The 17,631-nt window shown below is 26.7% G+C and overlaps 2 protein-coding genes and 1 long non-coding RNA gene across 7 annotated transcripts in view; 2 read left to right on the top strand and 1 right to left on the bottom strand.

The window, feature by feature from the left end:
* Nucleotides 1–238: 238 nt before the first annotated feature.
* LOC126896167 (uncharacterized) overlaps nt 239–17,631 on the bottom strand; it is a 38,969-nt gene continuing 21,576 nt past the window's right edge. For all 3 annotated transcript variants that reach the window (XM_050668701.1, XM_050668702.1, XM_050668703.1), the window contains 6 exons: nt 11,117–11,146; nt 7,896–7,946; nt 3,989–4,018; nt 3,783–3,848; nt 3,357–3,401; nt 239–465 (listed from right to left, as the gene is read on the bottom strand). In XM_050668701.1, the coding sequence (XP_050524658.1) occupies nt 296–465; nt 3,357–3,401; nt 3,783–3,848; nt 3,989–4,018; nt 7,896–7,946; nt 11,117–11,146 (392 nt within the window). In that variant the 3' untranslated portion in view covers nt 239–295. The remainder of the gene's footprint in view (nt 466–3,356; nt 3,402–3,782; nt 3,849–3,988; nt 4,019–7,895; nt 7,947–11,116; nt 11,147–17,631) is intronic.
* On the top strand, nt 10,510–15,111 carry LOC126896175 (uncharacterized). Of its 2 annotated transcripts, XR_007701785.1 has the most exons (6): nt 10,510–10,749; nt 11,519–11,599; nt 11,670–11,851; nt 14,232–14,402; nt 14,483–14,579; nt 14,643–15,111. It is a non-coding gene; the product is annotated as an uncharacterized LOC126896175 (long non-coding RNA). The 2 variants fall into 2 exon arrangements; XR_007701784.1 differs by lacking the exon at nt 10,510–10,749 and having other exon boundaries at nt 11,229–11,599.
* Nucleotides 15,378–17,627, top strand: LOC126896153 (uncharacterized). 2 transcript variants are annotated; one of them, XM_050668663.1, is made up of 3 exons: nt 15,378–15,495; nt 15,903–16,010; nt 16,080–17,627. In XM_050668663.1, exons 2-3 carry the CDS (start codon nt 15,908–15,910, stop codon nt 17,423–17,425), a joined length of 1,449 nt encoding a protein of 482 aa, XP_050524620.1. In that variant the 5' UTR covers nt 15,378–15,495; nt 15,903–15,907; the 3' UTR covers nt 17,426–17,627. The 2 variants fall into 2 exon arrangements, with proteins under 2 accessions (XP_050524620.1, XP_050524619.1); XM_050668662.1 differs by lacking the exon at nt 15,378–15,495 and having other exon boundaries at nt 15,816–16,010.

Here is a 17,631-nt window from a genome sequence, read left to right as displayed (position 1 = left end):
TCAAATATCTTGTTGAATTATACATGGTTTAAATAATAAACATAAACAAATTGCCTTGAATACCTTTAATTTTATAGTCCTTTTCTAAACAAATAAGTTAAACTTTTCAGTACAACTTTTTTTCAATTCATAATTATAAGATTTGCTATTGTGCATACTGTATAGATTGTAATTTTTCAAATAAAGCCAATTAAAAAATAATAATAAGGTTTTAATAAATAGATTATTTTAAGGATTGACAAAAAATTTTACATGGCAACATTTAGTAATGAAGTTATTGATTGAGTTTATTCATTTATTCAGTATTACAATCAGAATTTTCATTATCTTTGCATTCTAGACTGTATTTACGATCTATTAATTCATTATTATTTAAATCTTCGATTTCATAATCGAAAATATTGTAGATTTCTTTCATCAATATATAGCGATTTTGATATTCCTTGTACAAAGTTGTTTCTACATCTATACATAAAAATGTCAAATAAAGGTTTTAATTTGATATATAATGTTAGTTGATTTATTAAAAAATATTNTGTATTTATCTTTTTTTTAATGTTTTATGTTTATGTGTTATTTAAAACACCAACAAAGATTTTAAAAGTTGTATAACTTTCAACTCGGGGAGGAAATGTTGGGTAGAGTGTGGCACTCGTGTATGACCGGTTCGAACGTGTTAATGATTCGTCCGGTCATCGTTACTTCCTCAGCGAGCGACACATCCTCTTTGGTACGTGAACAGTACACTCGTTCTCGCGACTACGATCTAATAGTCGTTCCTCAACAATTAAGTAGTGTGTTACCTTTTCTCGTAAAATAATCCTTCTCGCATATTACGAGTTAGTGTCATCGTTCACATCGTCATCAACGCTCACATACAGTCCACGCTCACCATCATTAATTACCATCTTAACTTATACAGCTAAGTGTTTAATTGTTTGTTTTATTTATTTTGTATATTATCTTTTTTGTTCATGGCCGCTTTGTCGGTCAGTATAATATGTAAGTTACCCCCCCTTTCCCTTTAATTTTAAGAATTTCATTTGCAGAACTGTAATATAATTCGTAATTTATACAATCATAAGCAGGTGTACCTATTTATTATCCCCTCTGATTTCCGCATTTTGATTTCAACAAAATAAACAACACCATCGCACCGTAATAGGCCATTCCCCTTTATTATTAAGGGGCTGCTTGTTACATATTATATTAGAAAATAAAGTAGTTCTTTTAGTCTATCTTTAGCTAAATTGTGTTTTATAATTTGCCGTATTTACAAACATACAAAATCACCGTCTTTCTTATTTTTGTATTATTACACACTGATGTCAAAAATTAATATAAATAATACAAATTTTGTAACATTACAACTTGAATAGTAACATTCATTCATTATCATCTTTGGGACAACCAAAGAACAATTAGACACCATACTAGACTATTTAGTAACTGGTAAAATACATGCAGTTGCTCTGCGTAAATGTGAATACACGTGGACTGACGACAAACCGCCAACGGTAAGTGAGCTTGGAGATTTTCTCAACAAAATGTACTAGATTTTAGAATCTGCTTAGGTGGCAAGTAATATTAAGTCTAACACGGAGTCTACATGGGACAGAACAAAAGAACCAGAAAGAAGATGTCAATGGTCAAAGCCATTTGTTGTACCTAACAGCGCAGCACAGATAGCAAATTAGTGTCAAATTGTGGTCTTACAGATGTCTACCAAACTATCATGGGGTGTTCAAGTTTGAAAAATTAGTTCGCCAGAAATTAATTATGCAGAAGCCAAGGTGTGGAAATAGAGATGGCCGTGGTATAAAATATGACACAACAGTTTTGGCAGCTATATCTATAGGAATATCTACATCAGCCACATTAGCAAACAAAATGGACAAAATCATAACAAAACCTACATTTTAATGAACTACTGCGATTAAAAAAAGACAACCAAGCATCACTAGTGCCGTAACCACATTTTAACCTTTATTTCTTTCTTTTCGTAAGCGTTATTGGCGTTCTAGCACTTTTCATTCGATTTTTTTTGTGGAACTGTGTTATTGTTGATATTAGATAAAATATATTTATGAATGGCTAAACGTTTAATAATTTGCTCAGTAAAAGCGGTCATGGTGACAATTATCATAAAATTTTAAATAACTTGTATTGAACAAATTGTAACTTTGATATATGACTATGAGTATAATAACAGTTAGTAGCAACAAATTTTTACAAATATATTTTCAGTAAACAGTGGTTTATTTGATGGTGTAGAACGTATAACTCGATAAATCAATAATTAAAAAATACGTATATGTACCTATATGATCATTCCCACCCTCAGTGATTCTATTACGTACAAGACACTAACGAGTTAGTCAGCTCTTGAAATGATATACCAACCCAACCAGACCACCGGTAAGCGTGGTGACTGGGTGAAGTATTTTACCACCAGACTGTCCAATAACTGATAGGAAAATATTGACTAAAATAGACGTTTTCATTGCTAGATAGAAGATTCTGATAAATGAAACCTCATTAATAAATCATTAAATACTATCTATATGTAATATACATAGATGGTATTTAATGACTTATTAGTGTATATCTATTATGAAAAGATTCAATTTTTGTTACAGTATGAAGTTTAAATAATGTGATGATTGAATAAAAGTAATGTTACTTTTTTTTAATAGTTTTTCATTTTCATAATTTTGATAATTTTTTATATAGGAATTAATTCATAAAAATGAATTATACTTAATAGTATACTTTAGTACGTATAAAATATTTTCCCATTACAAATATTTTAATTTTCAAGAATTCGAAAATATTATTTTGAGACCAATGTGCGTCAATATTTCCAAACTTATCTCAATTATTAAAAAAAAAACTTTTAAACTAAGATTCTGTCACTGGATATGCTCCCTTCAGTCATTGTAAATAACAAGCTTAGTATCTAATATCAAATAATTTTTAACTTTAATAAGAAAAATATAAACATTTTTATTATTTGAAATTATTCATTTTATTTAAAAATATATTTTTTTTAGTCCTTTCCTTATGAACAATTTTAATACATAGAATGGGCAGAGTTCATAAATACCAGTAAAAGAGCTCTATCCATCCACGCTTCATACCCATTATATCTATTAAAATGTTTGTAATCCAATAAGTATTTAATTTTTTATAGACCCATCAAATTGCTTGTAAATAGTGAAATCAAAAATAGCTAACATAAAATTTTGAAAAAATTTTAATTTTAATTTTTAACAAATAACAAAAAATATACTTTTTACATAGTCCAAAACCGAAAAAATTATTTTAAAAAAAAGTAACGTAAAGTATTCATATACCTTTCGGGCACTTCTCAGATTCTATCATGTCAAGTCCCGTTCTACCTGAAATCAATTTTTACTAGTTACAAAAGACTGAGTTTTTAGATTTGAAACGATTTCAACAAATTAAAAGATAACAAAAATACAATATAACAATATCACTTTTAATATTTATAAAAAAATTATGTTAAGCATTATTTAAGTATTAAATTTTTAATACTACAAATAAAATTTCGACATTTCGTTAAGTCATGAATTAAACGAGAGAAATGTTCATTTTAAAGTAAATTTTTTCTCCTAATGTATATTCAGACAGGCTACCCATGATAATTAGTGGCATAACATAATTTAAATTTGTGATTCAAAGTAATTCAATGACTTCAATAATAAATTTCATTTTTTGTAAAAAAGGAAAAAATCAATTTTCATAGAAAATATTCTTACAATAAAAGTCACCGAGATTATCTTGAATTACTTGTTCTCGAGCTGCTACACTAGTTATGTCATCAACTGAAAATATTACAAACGAATCAATGAAGAAGAAGAATATAAACTGTAATTTCAATGTTGTGCATCAAATATCAACAAAATTCTAATCATATTCACCTATTAAAAGGTATTCAGTAATTCTAGCCAGATAAATTACTTACTTGGTGGAACAAAGTAAATTTCTAATTCCTCTGAAATTTAAGTAATAATGATTATATTATAGTAAGTTATCAATCTTTAAACAATTGGTATATTTATAAATACTATATATGTAGGGTATTGTGCAGAAGAGATCAAAAAAGAGAGGACAAATAAATTAATTCTGAATTTTTTGCAATGTATTAGTTATAAGATAAAACGCTACTTATCAAAAATGTTTTGTTATGATAATTCTTTAAAATAATAATTTTTTTACGTTTTAGTTTTACATTTATTTCATTTTTCCCTGAAATATTACTTTAACTCCTATTTTAGGTATTTAAAAGAAAATTATTTTAAAATAAAATGAATAGAAGACAATGTTCTCTTTGAGATAATTCTTATTGTAATTATTTTACTTAAGTGTAGCAAATAAATACACCCTCTAATTATGAATATTTAATATTTTTTAAAAACTTTTCAATCAATGTACTATTTAAAAATAGTTAACGATTATGTTTCTACTTATTTGTAAAGTACAAAAGATTTGGGTTTCATTTAATCAAAGAAATTAGTACATGAAAGTTGTAATCTGACTAAATTATTAATACGTATACAGAGTGATCAAAATCTGGTAAGACACTCATTTTCTCAGAAACAGGTTGCACTACCATCAATATTATGAAACGTAATAAATGATAATATTATTTATCGGGATCAATATCTTTAAACAATTATAAAACGTAAACGGTTGTTCGGATAAAAAAAATTATAAGAACAAAATTGTTTGTAATTTTTTTTCTATCATATTATCAAATTCAAAATAGTGGTCCCCATTTTAAAAAATTACAAATAAACATTTTTATCCCTGAAGGAATAAAAAAAAAATTTATTTAACTTCATATTATTGTAGAGTTTTAATTTAAATTTATAAACTTAATAATTTTTCTTTTAACAAAAATTAAAAATTCTCAATAGTTTTTGAAAAAATGAGTGTTTTACCAGATTTTGATCACTCTATAGAATGTTTTTTTTTAATGAACCATTCAATTACTAACAGAATAAAAATAATTTTGAAAAGCATTTTTGTGTTACTTTTATTTACATATTAATCTTAAATTATTAGTAATGTAATACTGTCGTAACACAATAAGAGGGGAGAGGAATGTAATGTGTACGTATATGAAGATGAGGATGCCTGCTGTTTAGGTATTCACGTGCCTGTTGTCGCACAGCAGTCACCGTGCTCGGCTGATACTCCGGGTTAGCTGTGGGTGTCGAATGGCTGTTGTTATAGGAAGGGAATCAGGGTAACACCTAGGTATAAGGTGCAGACGAAGTGCAAGACACAAATACTTGGGGTATAGGAGAGGACAATGAAGTACGAGGTGCAGACGAAGTGCAAGACACAAGTACTTCAAAGAGAGAACGGAGTAGCCGAGTATAAGGTGCAGACGAAGTGCAAGACACAAATACTGGGCGTACCAGGTAAAGAGTATAACAAAGTACGAGGTGCAGACAAAGTGCAAGACACAAGTACTTTAGTTATTTGGAGAGAATAATGAAGTACGNAAAGAGAGAACGGAGTAGCCGAGTATAAGGTGCAGACGAAGTGCAAGACACAAATACTCTGAAATGTTGTGGAAGAGAGTAGATAGGTTTAAAAATTAAAAAAACAATGACTTTACTTTAAGCAGTAAGCCGGACAGCGACAACTGAGTACTGGACTGATGAATGACACAAGGCACTGGAGTCGACTGATCAAGATGGTCAGGTATTTTGGGTTTTTATAATAATTTGAACTATTGCCAAATTGGCAATAAATATTATTTGTTAATTCATCAGTCTCAGGAAGCGGATGTGCTGTCTGTATTTTATTAAAATAATTCTCACAATAATGGTAACGTGACATCATCACAATACTTTATAAGTTTATCTCTTATGCCTTGTGAGATTGTCAACTTTAACTATTCAAATAGTAACACATATTGTAAAATTAATTAAGTATTTGAGTTTTTATTTTAATAATAAATGACATTTGATTTTTTAACTAAATTTATTAGTTATAAAAGCTTAAAGATTCAAAGTTTTGAGTTAATGTACAATTCACAAGGAATTATAATTACAGGTAGCTAATTGTTTTTTTTTTTTTTATGAAGCCGTTATTCGCAGATATGCAGAATATATTTTCAATTATAACTTTATTAATAGATATGCTTTCTGTATTGACAGGAGACATAATTACAATGCACATTAATATCACATTTAAAGCATATCAGTTGATTAAGTTATAATTGACAATAAATTCTGCGTATCTGCGAATAGCGACGTTATAAATAAACATGTAAGTACCTGTAAAAGTTTAAATGCTATTAACTATTCAAATAAAAAAGCAAATATTATATTCAATTAAAAATATGTGCTCCCATTTGAAAAAACAAAGTTGCAACTCTTACAAGGTATAAGGGAATTATCTTAAATAGTGTTACATAACTAATAATTTAAGTAAAATATGTTACTGAAAGTAATTAAAAATAAATTGTTATCAAAATTATTTTTATTCAAATAATGATTGAGATTTTGAGCTCTTATATTAAAAAGAAATTTTAATAAAAGAGTTCGACAACGTTATTCTAGGAAAATTATTCGCGAAAATGAGAATTTTTAGCACACCGTGACCGTTACGCTCATTACCGGCAGTCTTTTTTAATTTAAATTCTGAAATTTTTACTAAGCTTGCCCAAAGACATTTCAAAGGTACCCTGAAAATATCGTTGTATTCTGTTCATTTTTGACCGAAATATGAGCTTTTTTTTTTTATGTATTTCTTGGCACTCCTGTCTGCGCCGCACGAATATCTTGAGTCACTTTTTATCATAAAAACGATTTTTTTTCGTTTTACTTATATACTATTATAATCTACATACTACAAGGAAGATGGAAAAAACTAAAAATGTAAAATCGGACAAAAATTCTACACTCCGTGATCGTTTAAAATTTATCTCGCGCGTAATTTTTAGTAGGATAGTATTTTGGTTTTCGCATGTCAATTTTATGCTAGTTTAGAAGTGTACTAATAACACGGTATTTGAAGATGCCCTAAGATAATACTTGAATATATTTGAGTCATATTATTAGGTAATTTATTCATTTATTTAATATTTCATCTAATAAAATTTATTGAATAGGATGAATAAAAAAATAAGTATTGTGCATTAGAATAGTTGATTTATAATTATTTTAATTAAAATCTTTTTTTAATTTCCTTCATACAAACAGGCTTTTTCTTTGTGGTAGGGAATTTCCTACAGTCTTTACATTAAATGTCATTGAAAATTTAAATTGGTGTATTAGAGTCTAATACAAATTTAAAATTTTAATTATTTTAAATGTATTTTGTATTTTAAATAAAAGACTATACATTTAATGTTAAGTCATTTATTTAAAAATATATAATATAGTATTCATTTCAAACTATTACCTTTAGCTTAACAACACAATTTTATTAATATTGATGATACCAAATATAGTGTTAAAATTGAAATATTATTAAAATATTGTGTTAACCATAGTCGAAAAATGTAAACTTTATACCTTATACATATCACTATTTACTATATTTGAATTTTACTCATTTTATTAATTAAATGTCTACTATTTTTCTGTTAAAATGGTTGTGGGATAATACTATTCCTGCACAACACTTGTCTTCCCCGACTACCGGAATCAGTGACCTAATTATAAGGAACCTCATCTAGGCGAATCTTAGTATAAATATAATGTACATATACAAAGTATATTATGCATGGCATATGTAAATACAACAGATAAAAAGTAGAATCTAATTTTTTTTACATAAAATAATCTCTAAAACAAGTTAAAATACTATAGAATCTAACCATATTAGAATTTGATTTAGTTTTTTCTTACCAAATGTTTTACCAGTATTTTCAATCATAAATGGAACCATAGCATATAGATCTGATTAATAATAATTTATAGTTTACTAAAATACAATGATTTAAAATATGATTTTTATTTATATTATTGTACAAATATTATAAGATTTATACAATATATACATGCTGTATTTAATTATTAAGTTTATTTTTAAACTTTAATCAGTTTCTGATTGAATAATTAGTATTTTATAACTAGTCACTATTGTTTTGCAATTTTTAAAAATAATTTTCAAATCTTTATTTACAGAAAGTTCAGTAAAGAAAAAAAAACCTAGCTCAGTGGCATTGTTGGGTAAAGTATAGGTGATATTTGACTATGATTAAAATCACTATCATAAGAAACGCTTCGATGTGAATCTGTAGATAGTGTTTAATCCTAAGAAATTGGTGGATAAATACAAAAGCAACATCAGCTTCTATTTCCTTGATTAAATCCAGATTTGTAGTTCTTAAATTCAAAAATATAATATAAAATTTTTATAATTAATTGTTTTCAAATTATTATTGATTGAACTTTCAAGTTTTAAATTGACATCATTAGATAGAAAAAATTAGTATTGTTAAGATTAATATGCAGTCAATAAATTTTATAATTACTATTAACAGTAAATTTATCATAGAAGCTCAATTTTTTTTTTTTTGCATTTTTATCGTAAAATCGCAACCACAAAAGAAACCCAGCACAGGGGGGTCGTGGCATTGTTGGATCAAGTATAATGATATCTGACAGTGATTAAAATCACTATCAAAATAAAACGCTTCGATGCAAATCTTTAGATAGTGTTTAATTTTAAAAAATACACTTTTCAATAAGTTATAGCATTATAAAGTTAAAAATGTGAAAAATAAAATCGAGAATTTTCACACAAAAATAGCATTTGCTAGCCATTTTTACCATGAAGACAAGTCTAGAGGTCAATTTTTTTTTTCATAATAAAGTATATTACATAAGCTTTAATTAAAGATATATATAAAAGTGTCAGACCTTCCGGAACACTTTCAAAAGTTCTACTTTATATATGAATTTTTTATATTTTAAGCCCCTCCATATATAGGGAAATGGTCTAATTTAAAAAAAGTTAAGTTGAAAAAGTTAATTTTTTGTGAAAAAGTTGTCTTTTTAAATCCCCCCCTATAGGCAGATAAAGAGTCAAATTTACAAAAAAAATATATCAAATGATAGGTAAAGACATCAAGCGTCTATAAAAAAAAAAAATATGTTGATATATTCATTTTTGAAAAAAATTTCAAAAATTTCGAAAATTTCGAAAATTTCGAAAATTAGCGATTTTTAAATTTGTAATTTTTTTGGAGGTTTCCCCCATTTATGGGGAACAGGGGAATTTTTTTCAATTTTTAAGGGTAATGTCTTCGACTAGATACGATTTGTGATCTTTTGACGTATCGTTGAATGAAATCCGTTCGGTGAGAGCTGAGAAAAAGTGGTAACAGACACAAAAAAAAAAACACATCATAGTAAAACCAATACCTTCTTAGATTCGCATCGAAGCTAAAAAACACATAGTAAAATCATATTAACATGAATAAGTAATTTCTTCTCACGAGAGGAGACAATAGTGATGGTATCATTGATATTTATTGAAGTTATTAAATCTAAATGAAATAAAAATCAAATGATTTGAAAAATTAAAAAATGTCTACTGGTATACAGGTGGCCCAGTACTCACTGACAACTTAAATAACTTTATATCCAGTTAATATTTTTAACTGATTTTTTTTTAAATAATAGTTATACGTTAGGTCTATAGCTATATCTCAATTATTAATTTTTTTACATTTTATCAAAAANTTTTTTTTTTAAATAATAGTTATACGTTAGGTCTATAGCTATATCTCAATAATTAATTTTTTTACATTTTATTAAAAATATTAATTATTTTTAAATTTTAAATAAAATGTAAAAAAAAAATCTAAGATAGCTATTTTGTAGAGTAGAATTTAAGAAAAATTTTAATAAAAAAATATCTTATTAATATTCAGTAGTAAATATTCTGTAGCATTTTAAAGTTTGTGAAAATTTGAATTTTCATGTATTATTTTACGGTATTAAACATTGAAATACGTATTGAGAAAAGGACAAAAGAAAACACTATCTTTTCGTAATTACTATAATTTACAACCTTGGCATTAATACTATGATAAGAAATTTGATAAGGCAATTATTACTTATCACTCTCATTCAAAAGTATAAGTATTTTCATGGAAAAAGTTACACATCTCCAAATTATAGTTATGAAAAGATAGTGTTTTCTTTTGTCCTTTTCTCAATACGTATTTCAATGTTTAATACCGTAAAATAATACATGAAAATTCAAATTTTCACAAACTTTAAAATGCTACAGAATATTTATTACTGAATATTAATAAGATATTTTTTTATTAAAATTTTTCTTAAATTCTACTCTACAAAATAGCTATCTTAGATTTTTTTTTTTACATTTTATTTAAAATTTAAAAATAATTAATATTTTTGATAAAATGTAAAAAAATTAATAATTGAGATCTAGCTATAGACCTAACGTATAACTATTATTTAAAAAAAAATCAGCTAAAAATATTAACTGGATCTTAAGTTATTTAAGTTGTCAGTGAGTGCTGGGCCACTCTGTATAGTACTAAAACTAGTTTCAATAATCGTAAATTTTTAAAGATGTCTCTCAATTACGGGGAACGAAATTTTTTCAATCATTAATGGTAATGTCTTCAACTAGATATGATTTGTGATCTGACGTATCGTTGAAAGAAATTGGCCCAGTGAGAGCTGAGAAAAAGTGGCAAGAAACACAAAAAAACACATCATGGTAAAATTAATACCTTCTCAGCTTCACATCGAAGCTAATATACTCATTATTTAATTATTTTTCAATGTAACATTTTTCATGAAAAAACCATTTAATTGATTTTTAAAACTATTCAAAAGAAAACACCTTCTAGTGTTACTAAAATTATAAATAAACTTTTAAATATTTCATGATCTCAAAAAAAATATATAAAAATGTTGACTTGAAAACCACTTAAAATAATGTGTTAAATATGTATTAATCGAAAAAAAATTTAAATCTCAAAACGTTTAGTTACACAGTTTTCCCATAAAGACGATGCTTATGTACGTTTTATATTAAGTAGTAATTTAGTTACGACTTCTTTTTATTAATACGTATACCTTACCATTATTGTTTAGATCCATCAATAAACAGTCTGTAATAATTATAATTATATTAAATTATTGTTTAATAAGGATGTATATAAGTAAGTTAAAGTTAATGTTAGTTATTTTTTTATATACCGAAGAATTTAAATTTTCGGTTAAATATATTTTAACTCAACTACTCATTAGTGCATTTAACGACTAAATAACGTATACTTTTGGTATTTATTGTTGTATACATAAAATATAGGAAAAGGAAAATTATATTTAGCTGCCAAAAATGTGTCCATGTTATACTTATGGTATTTTTCAGCTTCGATTCGAAGCACATGATAGCACATCATTTAGATTTTGGAATAATCCACTAATTTTTTAAAATTAAACACTATCTAAAGATTTGCATCGAAGCGTTTTTTTTATAGTGACTTTAAACACTGTCAGATATCATTATGCTTGGCCCAACTATGTCACGTCACCACTGTGAGCCATCCCTCTGTGGTGGGGTAATTATATCTACTGTTTAGTGTATTGTTAATGAAATTTTGACATTTTAACTTTGAACTTAATTTAAAGGAGCACAATGGATTATTGAATCACTGCTTTAGTGCTAATGCCCTGCACTGTCGCTGTTTATTGCCGGATAGTTGACCATACGGAAACAATAATAGTAACACACACTTTGCTGGCTCCCTTGGCCATCATGAGATTGGGACAGGTGACAACCAGAGAAAAAATTCCGTAAGACCATTTGTAAGGTACAAACAACTTCAAATAAATAACATAGAGCCTAAGGAAATGATGATGAATTTTTAACATTTAGCTTCCATGGAAAGATTTGTTTAAGGATGGTGCGTGTATTTTTTTATGTTTGTCCATGAAAATTCTTAGCTATCACTGTATAGACATTATTTATTTTTGCAACAAAAAATCCCTATTTTTATCTAGTTGAACCTAAAAATTTATAGAATTCCTCAAATTTTTAATAAAAAAAAAATTTCAAAATTACGATTCCGTAAAAAATAGCATTAAAAATATTGTCTACATCTTAAAAATGCTAAAATTTTTAAAAACACTCATACTAATTAAATTTTAATGTAGTATATAAGAAAAAATAAACTTTCTTTGGTATAATTTTTATGAAAATCCAACGGAAAACTCAAGTACAAGAAGAGTTTAAAAAAGATAAACTAACAAGTATATGATAAATTTGATTACAACTTAATTTTTGAAAATGTTCCTGAATATCTGACTATTTCTAACTTATATTAGATTAAATCACTTAAAGTGTTATGCAAAATTAAAAAAAAAAAATCACCTTGATTCATCTATAGTCAAAGCAAAAATATAATGTTTATTTTAATTGAGCAATATATTTACACAAAAATTAAATTCTTGTTAAATTTTAAAAATTACATTTATACAAATTATAAAATTTAACAGAAGAGCACCGAACGCGTTCTTTATGGACATAATATCTATCACAGCTAGACATTGTCTATACTTTTCCTTACTATACTGCGATACTAATGTGCTACATTATTAATCAATTTAGTTAAAATGAATTAAATAATTAATTACTTGTCTAATTTTAATGAATATACAGGCTCTACCACCACGTTCTAACATCTTTAAAATTTTTAATTCAACAAATATTTTTTCGTTTTTCAACAATTGTGGCTTTTACTATTTTGACTGCAATTTTTTTATAATATAACAATTGTTGGACAAAACTTTTCTTCAAATATTAAAGCACGTTTTAAAGGCTTAAATTAGATAAAGGATTGAATGCGCAGTTATTCCAGCACATTTTCAAAACTTATGTTAAAAAAAAATTGTTTTGTTTTTCATTGGATTTTTATAAAAAGTGTAGCAAAAAAAGCTGATTGTCTATTGTATACTTTATTAATAAATAATTAGGATGGATAAACTTAAAAGTTATAGCATTTTTAAAGTGTAGAAAACATTGTTTTAAATATCATTTTTTACAGTATCGAAATTATGAGGTTTCATTTTTAATTTTTATAATTGAACGAGTTTTAAAATTTTTGGTTCATCATCTAGATAAAATCGAGGAATTTTGATGCATAAACCAATAAATTTGATCTAGTGAGAGCTGAGAATTTTCATGGTCAGATTTAAAAAAATACATTATGGTGAAACCAATACCTTCTCAAATATTTTAACTGCGTCTAATGAATAAGTAATTTTACGAATGTATTTTTAAATGTAATAATCCAAATAAAAAATAAATGAAAAAATATTCAAAAGTAGTGTATAAATGTTCCTTCTAAAACACCTGATCACATTATCACATGATCACCTGATCGCCTGATCACATGATCGAGTGTTTTGGTATTTTTTTCAATGAAAGTTGTCTTTATACGACAAAAGTTCTTCTTTACGTCAGTACCTCTAAACGTCATTAGTTCACATATGCGACATTAGTTCACTTGTACGTCACTACGTCACTTGTTTTGATAAATTTTTGTGAGTATGGTTAGAGGCGGTACTTCGTATATTGGGGTGGTGTCCCATCACGTGTGAACCTGTTTATACATGTGATAGAGAATGTATTTTTGTTCGCCATTGCAGGTCATGTTTCGAGGGCGGTTTTACACGATCCTATGATACGATTTCACCTGGTACCATATTGTTATGTTTTCGATGAATGCAGGTGCATAATATGCCGTATATGTATATTAAAAATTCACTCACCACGCTTTGTATAACTCTGAGAGATATTTAATTCCAAAAAATACAATTTTTATAGTCAAAAATCAACTAAGTATTTCTATATTATTGTTGTCAATATAGAATTTGTAGAATTATTATTATATTTTCAAAATAGTATCTTATATTTTAATATTAACAAAAATTATTTTTAAATATTTTTTTCACATCATAGCATCTATTTTAATTTTTATATTTTCATAATATGTTGTCATTATATTAATAATATTTATAACTAATAAAACATTTTAATATCCTGGAAACATTTTGACATTAGTGTTTCGGTATGTATATAAAAAAATAAATAATAATATTAATAATAAATTTTGTACGAAATATTTTTTGAAATTAAATTTTTTATATACATATTATATCTTTTATTAACAAAATAAATATTTTTTGTAGAATACTCCTGTATATAACAGCACACAATTTCTGGAAATACTTAAAAATATTCCTGAAGAACATCCTGAAAATATCTTACCCGTCTATTTCAATGACAATGGTGATTTAGTTGAATTCCCCGATAATGAATTGGGAATTCAATACTATGACGATGAATTTTATAGTGTTTTAGTAAGTATAATAATAATTATTATTATTTTTTTTTTAATTTTTATAAGTTATAAAATAAAAAAATGTATTTCTGTTAATAGACTCAAGGAACATATGGACTTTGTTATCGCGTTATTGATGACCGGGCAAGCCCCGATCTTTTTCCTGAAATTAATGATGTGTCTAATAGTTATTATTGTACGTTGTTTCAAATAGACTTAGTTTATTTTTAATAACATATTTTTTTTTTTTTTGTATTAGCTGTACCAAGAAACGAATCTCCTCAAGAAATGGATACATCAAATCTATGGGTTTAATTCAGATGTGAATTACATTTTATGGCGGGCAATAGAGTCCAACAATTATTTGTAAAAATTAGTATTTTGTGTGTAAATTTTATGTAGAATTTTCAATTATGTTAAGCCAAATATTAATAATATTGTTTTTATGTTAAGTCAAAAAATGTACAATCTTTATATTTTGTTTTTAATAAAATAATAATATATACATAAAACCTCATATGTCTTATCATTTAAAATAAAAAAAATAAATTAACAATGGTACCTAATATCATATCCTACACAATATTCTACAAGCGTTGTATTAATGGTGGTTTTAAGTATGTAGAGAGGGTAACAAAAATAGTGGTGTCTGCACACACACACACACACACGCACAGACACCCACGCACACACCCCTTCATCGAAACTATATAACCCGCCAGTGTATGCTTTAGATGCGCATATGATTTTTGTTTCTTACTGAGAACTAAGATTCTTTGCTTTCAACAAGTAATCATTGTATCGCTATAAACATTTTTATTATTATTTTATTATTCAGTATTATTTTATAATTTTATTTATTTATTTATTATTCATTATTTTATTATTTTTCAATATTATTTTATTTTATTAATTAATTTATCATTCATTATTATTATTATTATTATTATTATTCATCATGTATTCATGTAGTAAATGTGTAAGAACTTTTTCAACTCGATCAAACATGCGTTGACACGAAAAAACGCATTTGGGAATAAGAAACCGATGTGACTTTTGTGACGCAGATTTTAAATACTTTGGAGATTTAAAAAAACATTTGAACAAACATAGTGAGTAAAAATATTCAATTAAATTCAATTTATATTTTAGTTAATAATAAGTGATTATATCTAGTAAAGCAGTAATAAATTAAAATAAAAACAATATATATATAAATATTTAAAAATGTTTTTTACATTAAACTGATTACTTTTCGATAGTTTTACAAAAATATATTATTATTATTATTTGATGATTTTAAATATTGCTAAGTATAAAATTTAATTTATTTCAAGCTATACTTTAAGAAAAAACAATGGATAAGTTATTTTATTTTAAATCTTTTAAAAAGATTATTTTCATATTATATTGATTAATTCTTTTTTTTTTTATTATTTTACAAAAAATACTGTTTAAATAATATTTTTAGTTGTTGTTTAAATTATAAAACTATAAAAAAATTTAATTTATATTTTAGTTACCATGATATCGGAACAAAATCGTCAGATAGCTAGTGTAATAACACATACTTCAAACTATTATGATAATGAACATTTATACGTACATTCCACCTCAAATTATCAAGGTATTAAAATCTTAGAGAATTTTTTTTTCTTGCTAGTCTATTATATTTAAAATTGATATATATTTTTAGGTCCATCTATTGTTTCATTGAATAAACGCAAACATGAAGACATTTGGGGTGGTGAACTTGGGGATCAAATCTGTCTAGAAGCCGATTCAGCATTAACTAGTACTGCTAGTTCTACCGCAGGTCGTCGAACAAAAAAACAACGTCTAGAAGAGGTTAAAACAGAAGGATTCCAATTAATCCAGTCTGCATTTGGAGGTATGATAAAAAATTATTATAAGAAAAATCTCACTCTATTGCCTCACTACCAGTTGTTTCTCGATGAAGCCAAGCCCGAGATAATAAAGTTGCTTACTGAGTTAATATCAAAAGACTCTATTAAATTTAACTTAAAACTGGAGGGTGCATACAAAATCCCCCATACATCTGTTATAGAAAATAGGTCTTTCAAAACCGCTGCTCGAACACTATGCATGGCTGACAACGATTTGCATGCCATACTAGAAGAAGAATTTAATAAATTAATGCATGAAGAAGAAGTTTACACATCAAAAGGATCTGGCTTTTCAATAGACAGCGTCAACGGTTTACTACTAAGTGTGTATCGTTATAAACCAATCGGGGGCTCATCGTACATCAAATTACCCGACAGCATTGAAGCACATAAGGCAATCATTAATGTAAAAAATAATGATGAGATGTGTTTTAAATATAGTATTATGGCAAAATATGTTGACGCGCCAAATCCAAGCAGAATTAGTCACTACCTAAACGCACCAGAAAACTACGATTTTTCAGAATTAAACTATCCAGTTGAAGTCAAGGACGTCAAAAAATTCGAAAAAAGGAATCCGGGTGTCTCTGTGAATGTGTACGGATTGAAAATGTGTGAGCCAACATGTAACGTTGATAAAATCCACAACCGCAAAAATAACAAAGAGTATATTGTTGTTCCTTACAAGATATGTGATCAAGAGTTGAACGATCATTTCGACCTACTATTGTTTAATGATGAATCAACTAATGGTGATAAATATCATTATGCCTACATTAAAAATTTTTCTCGTTTGGTAAGATCACAAATTATTAATCACAGAGCTACTATGGCTATATGTAAGCGCTGTTTCAAGGGGTATATCGACGAACCGAATAAACCAGACAAGGCTGTTCGTTTAGCCGAACATAAAAGACAGTGTGTATTAAATAAACCTGTTGCGCCTATTATGCCCACCGTCGGCAGTTCATTACGTTTTCAAAATTGGGGCAACACTCATAAGCATGACGTTGTAATTTATGCTGACTTCGAGGCGATGCTGGTTAAAAATACGGACGACTTAGCGGCAACTTCAAGTGAGAAAAAACTATTATTACACATAACCATGAACCTATGTCATTTGTTTACAAGGTAAAATCAGGTGAAAATGTTCCTGAAGAATTACTTCATGCATACAATATACCTGTTAACCCAGTAGTGTTTTGCGGAGACAGAACCAACAATGAAGTAGGAAAAAAGTTTGTTAACAGTATTGTGGATGTGTGTAGAAGAATTGAACAACTTCTCAAAACAAATCAACCGATGAAGATGACAAGGGAGGATTGGAACGTTCACAACGNG

This window comes from Daktulosphaira vitifoliae, unplaced genomic scaffold (assembly GCF_025091365.1).
Source record: "Daktulosphaira vitifoliae isolate Bord-2020 unplaced genomic scaffold, ASM2509136v1 Scaffold_1, whole genome shotgun sequence".
NCBI classification, from domain to species: domain Eukaryota; kingdom Metazoa; phylum Arthropoda; class Insecta; order Hemiptera; family Phylloxeridae; genus Daktulosphaira; species Daktulosphaira vitifoliae.
This window is presented reverse-complemented; position numbering and strand designations above follow the sequence as displayed.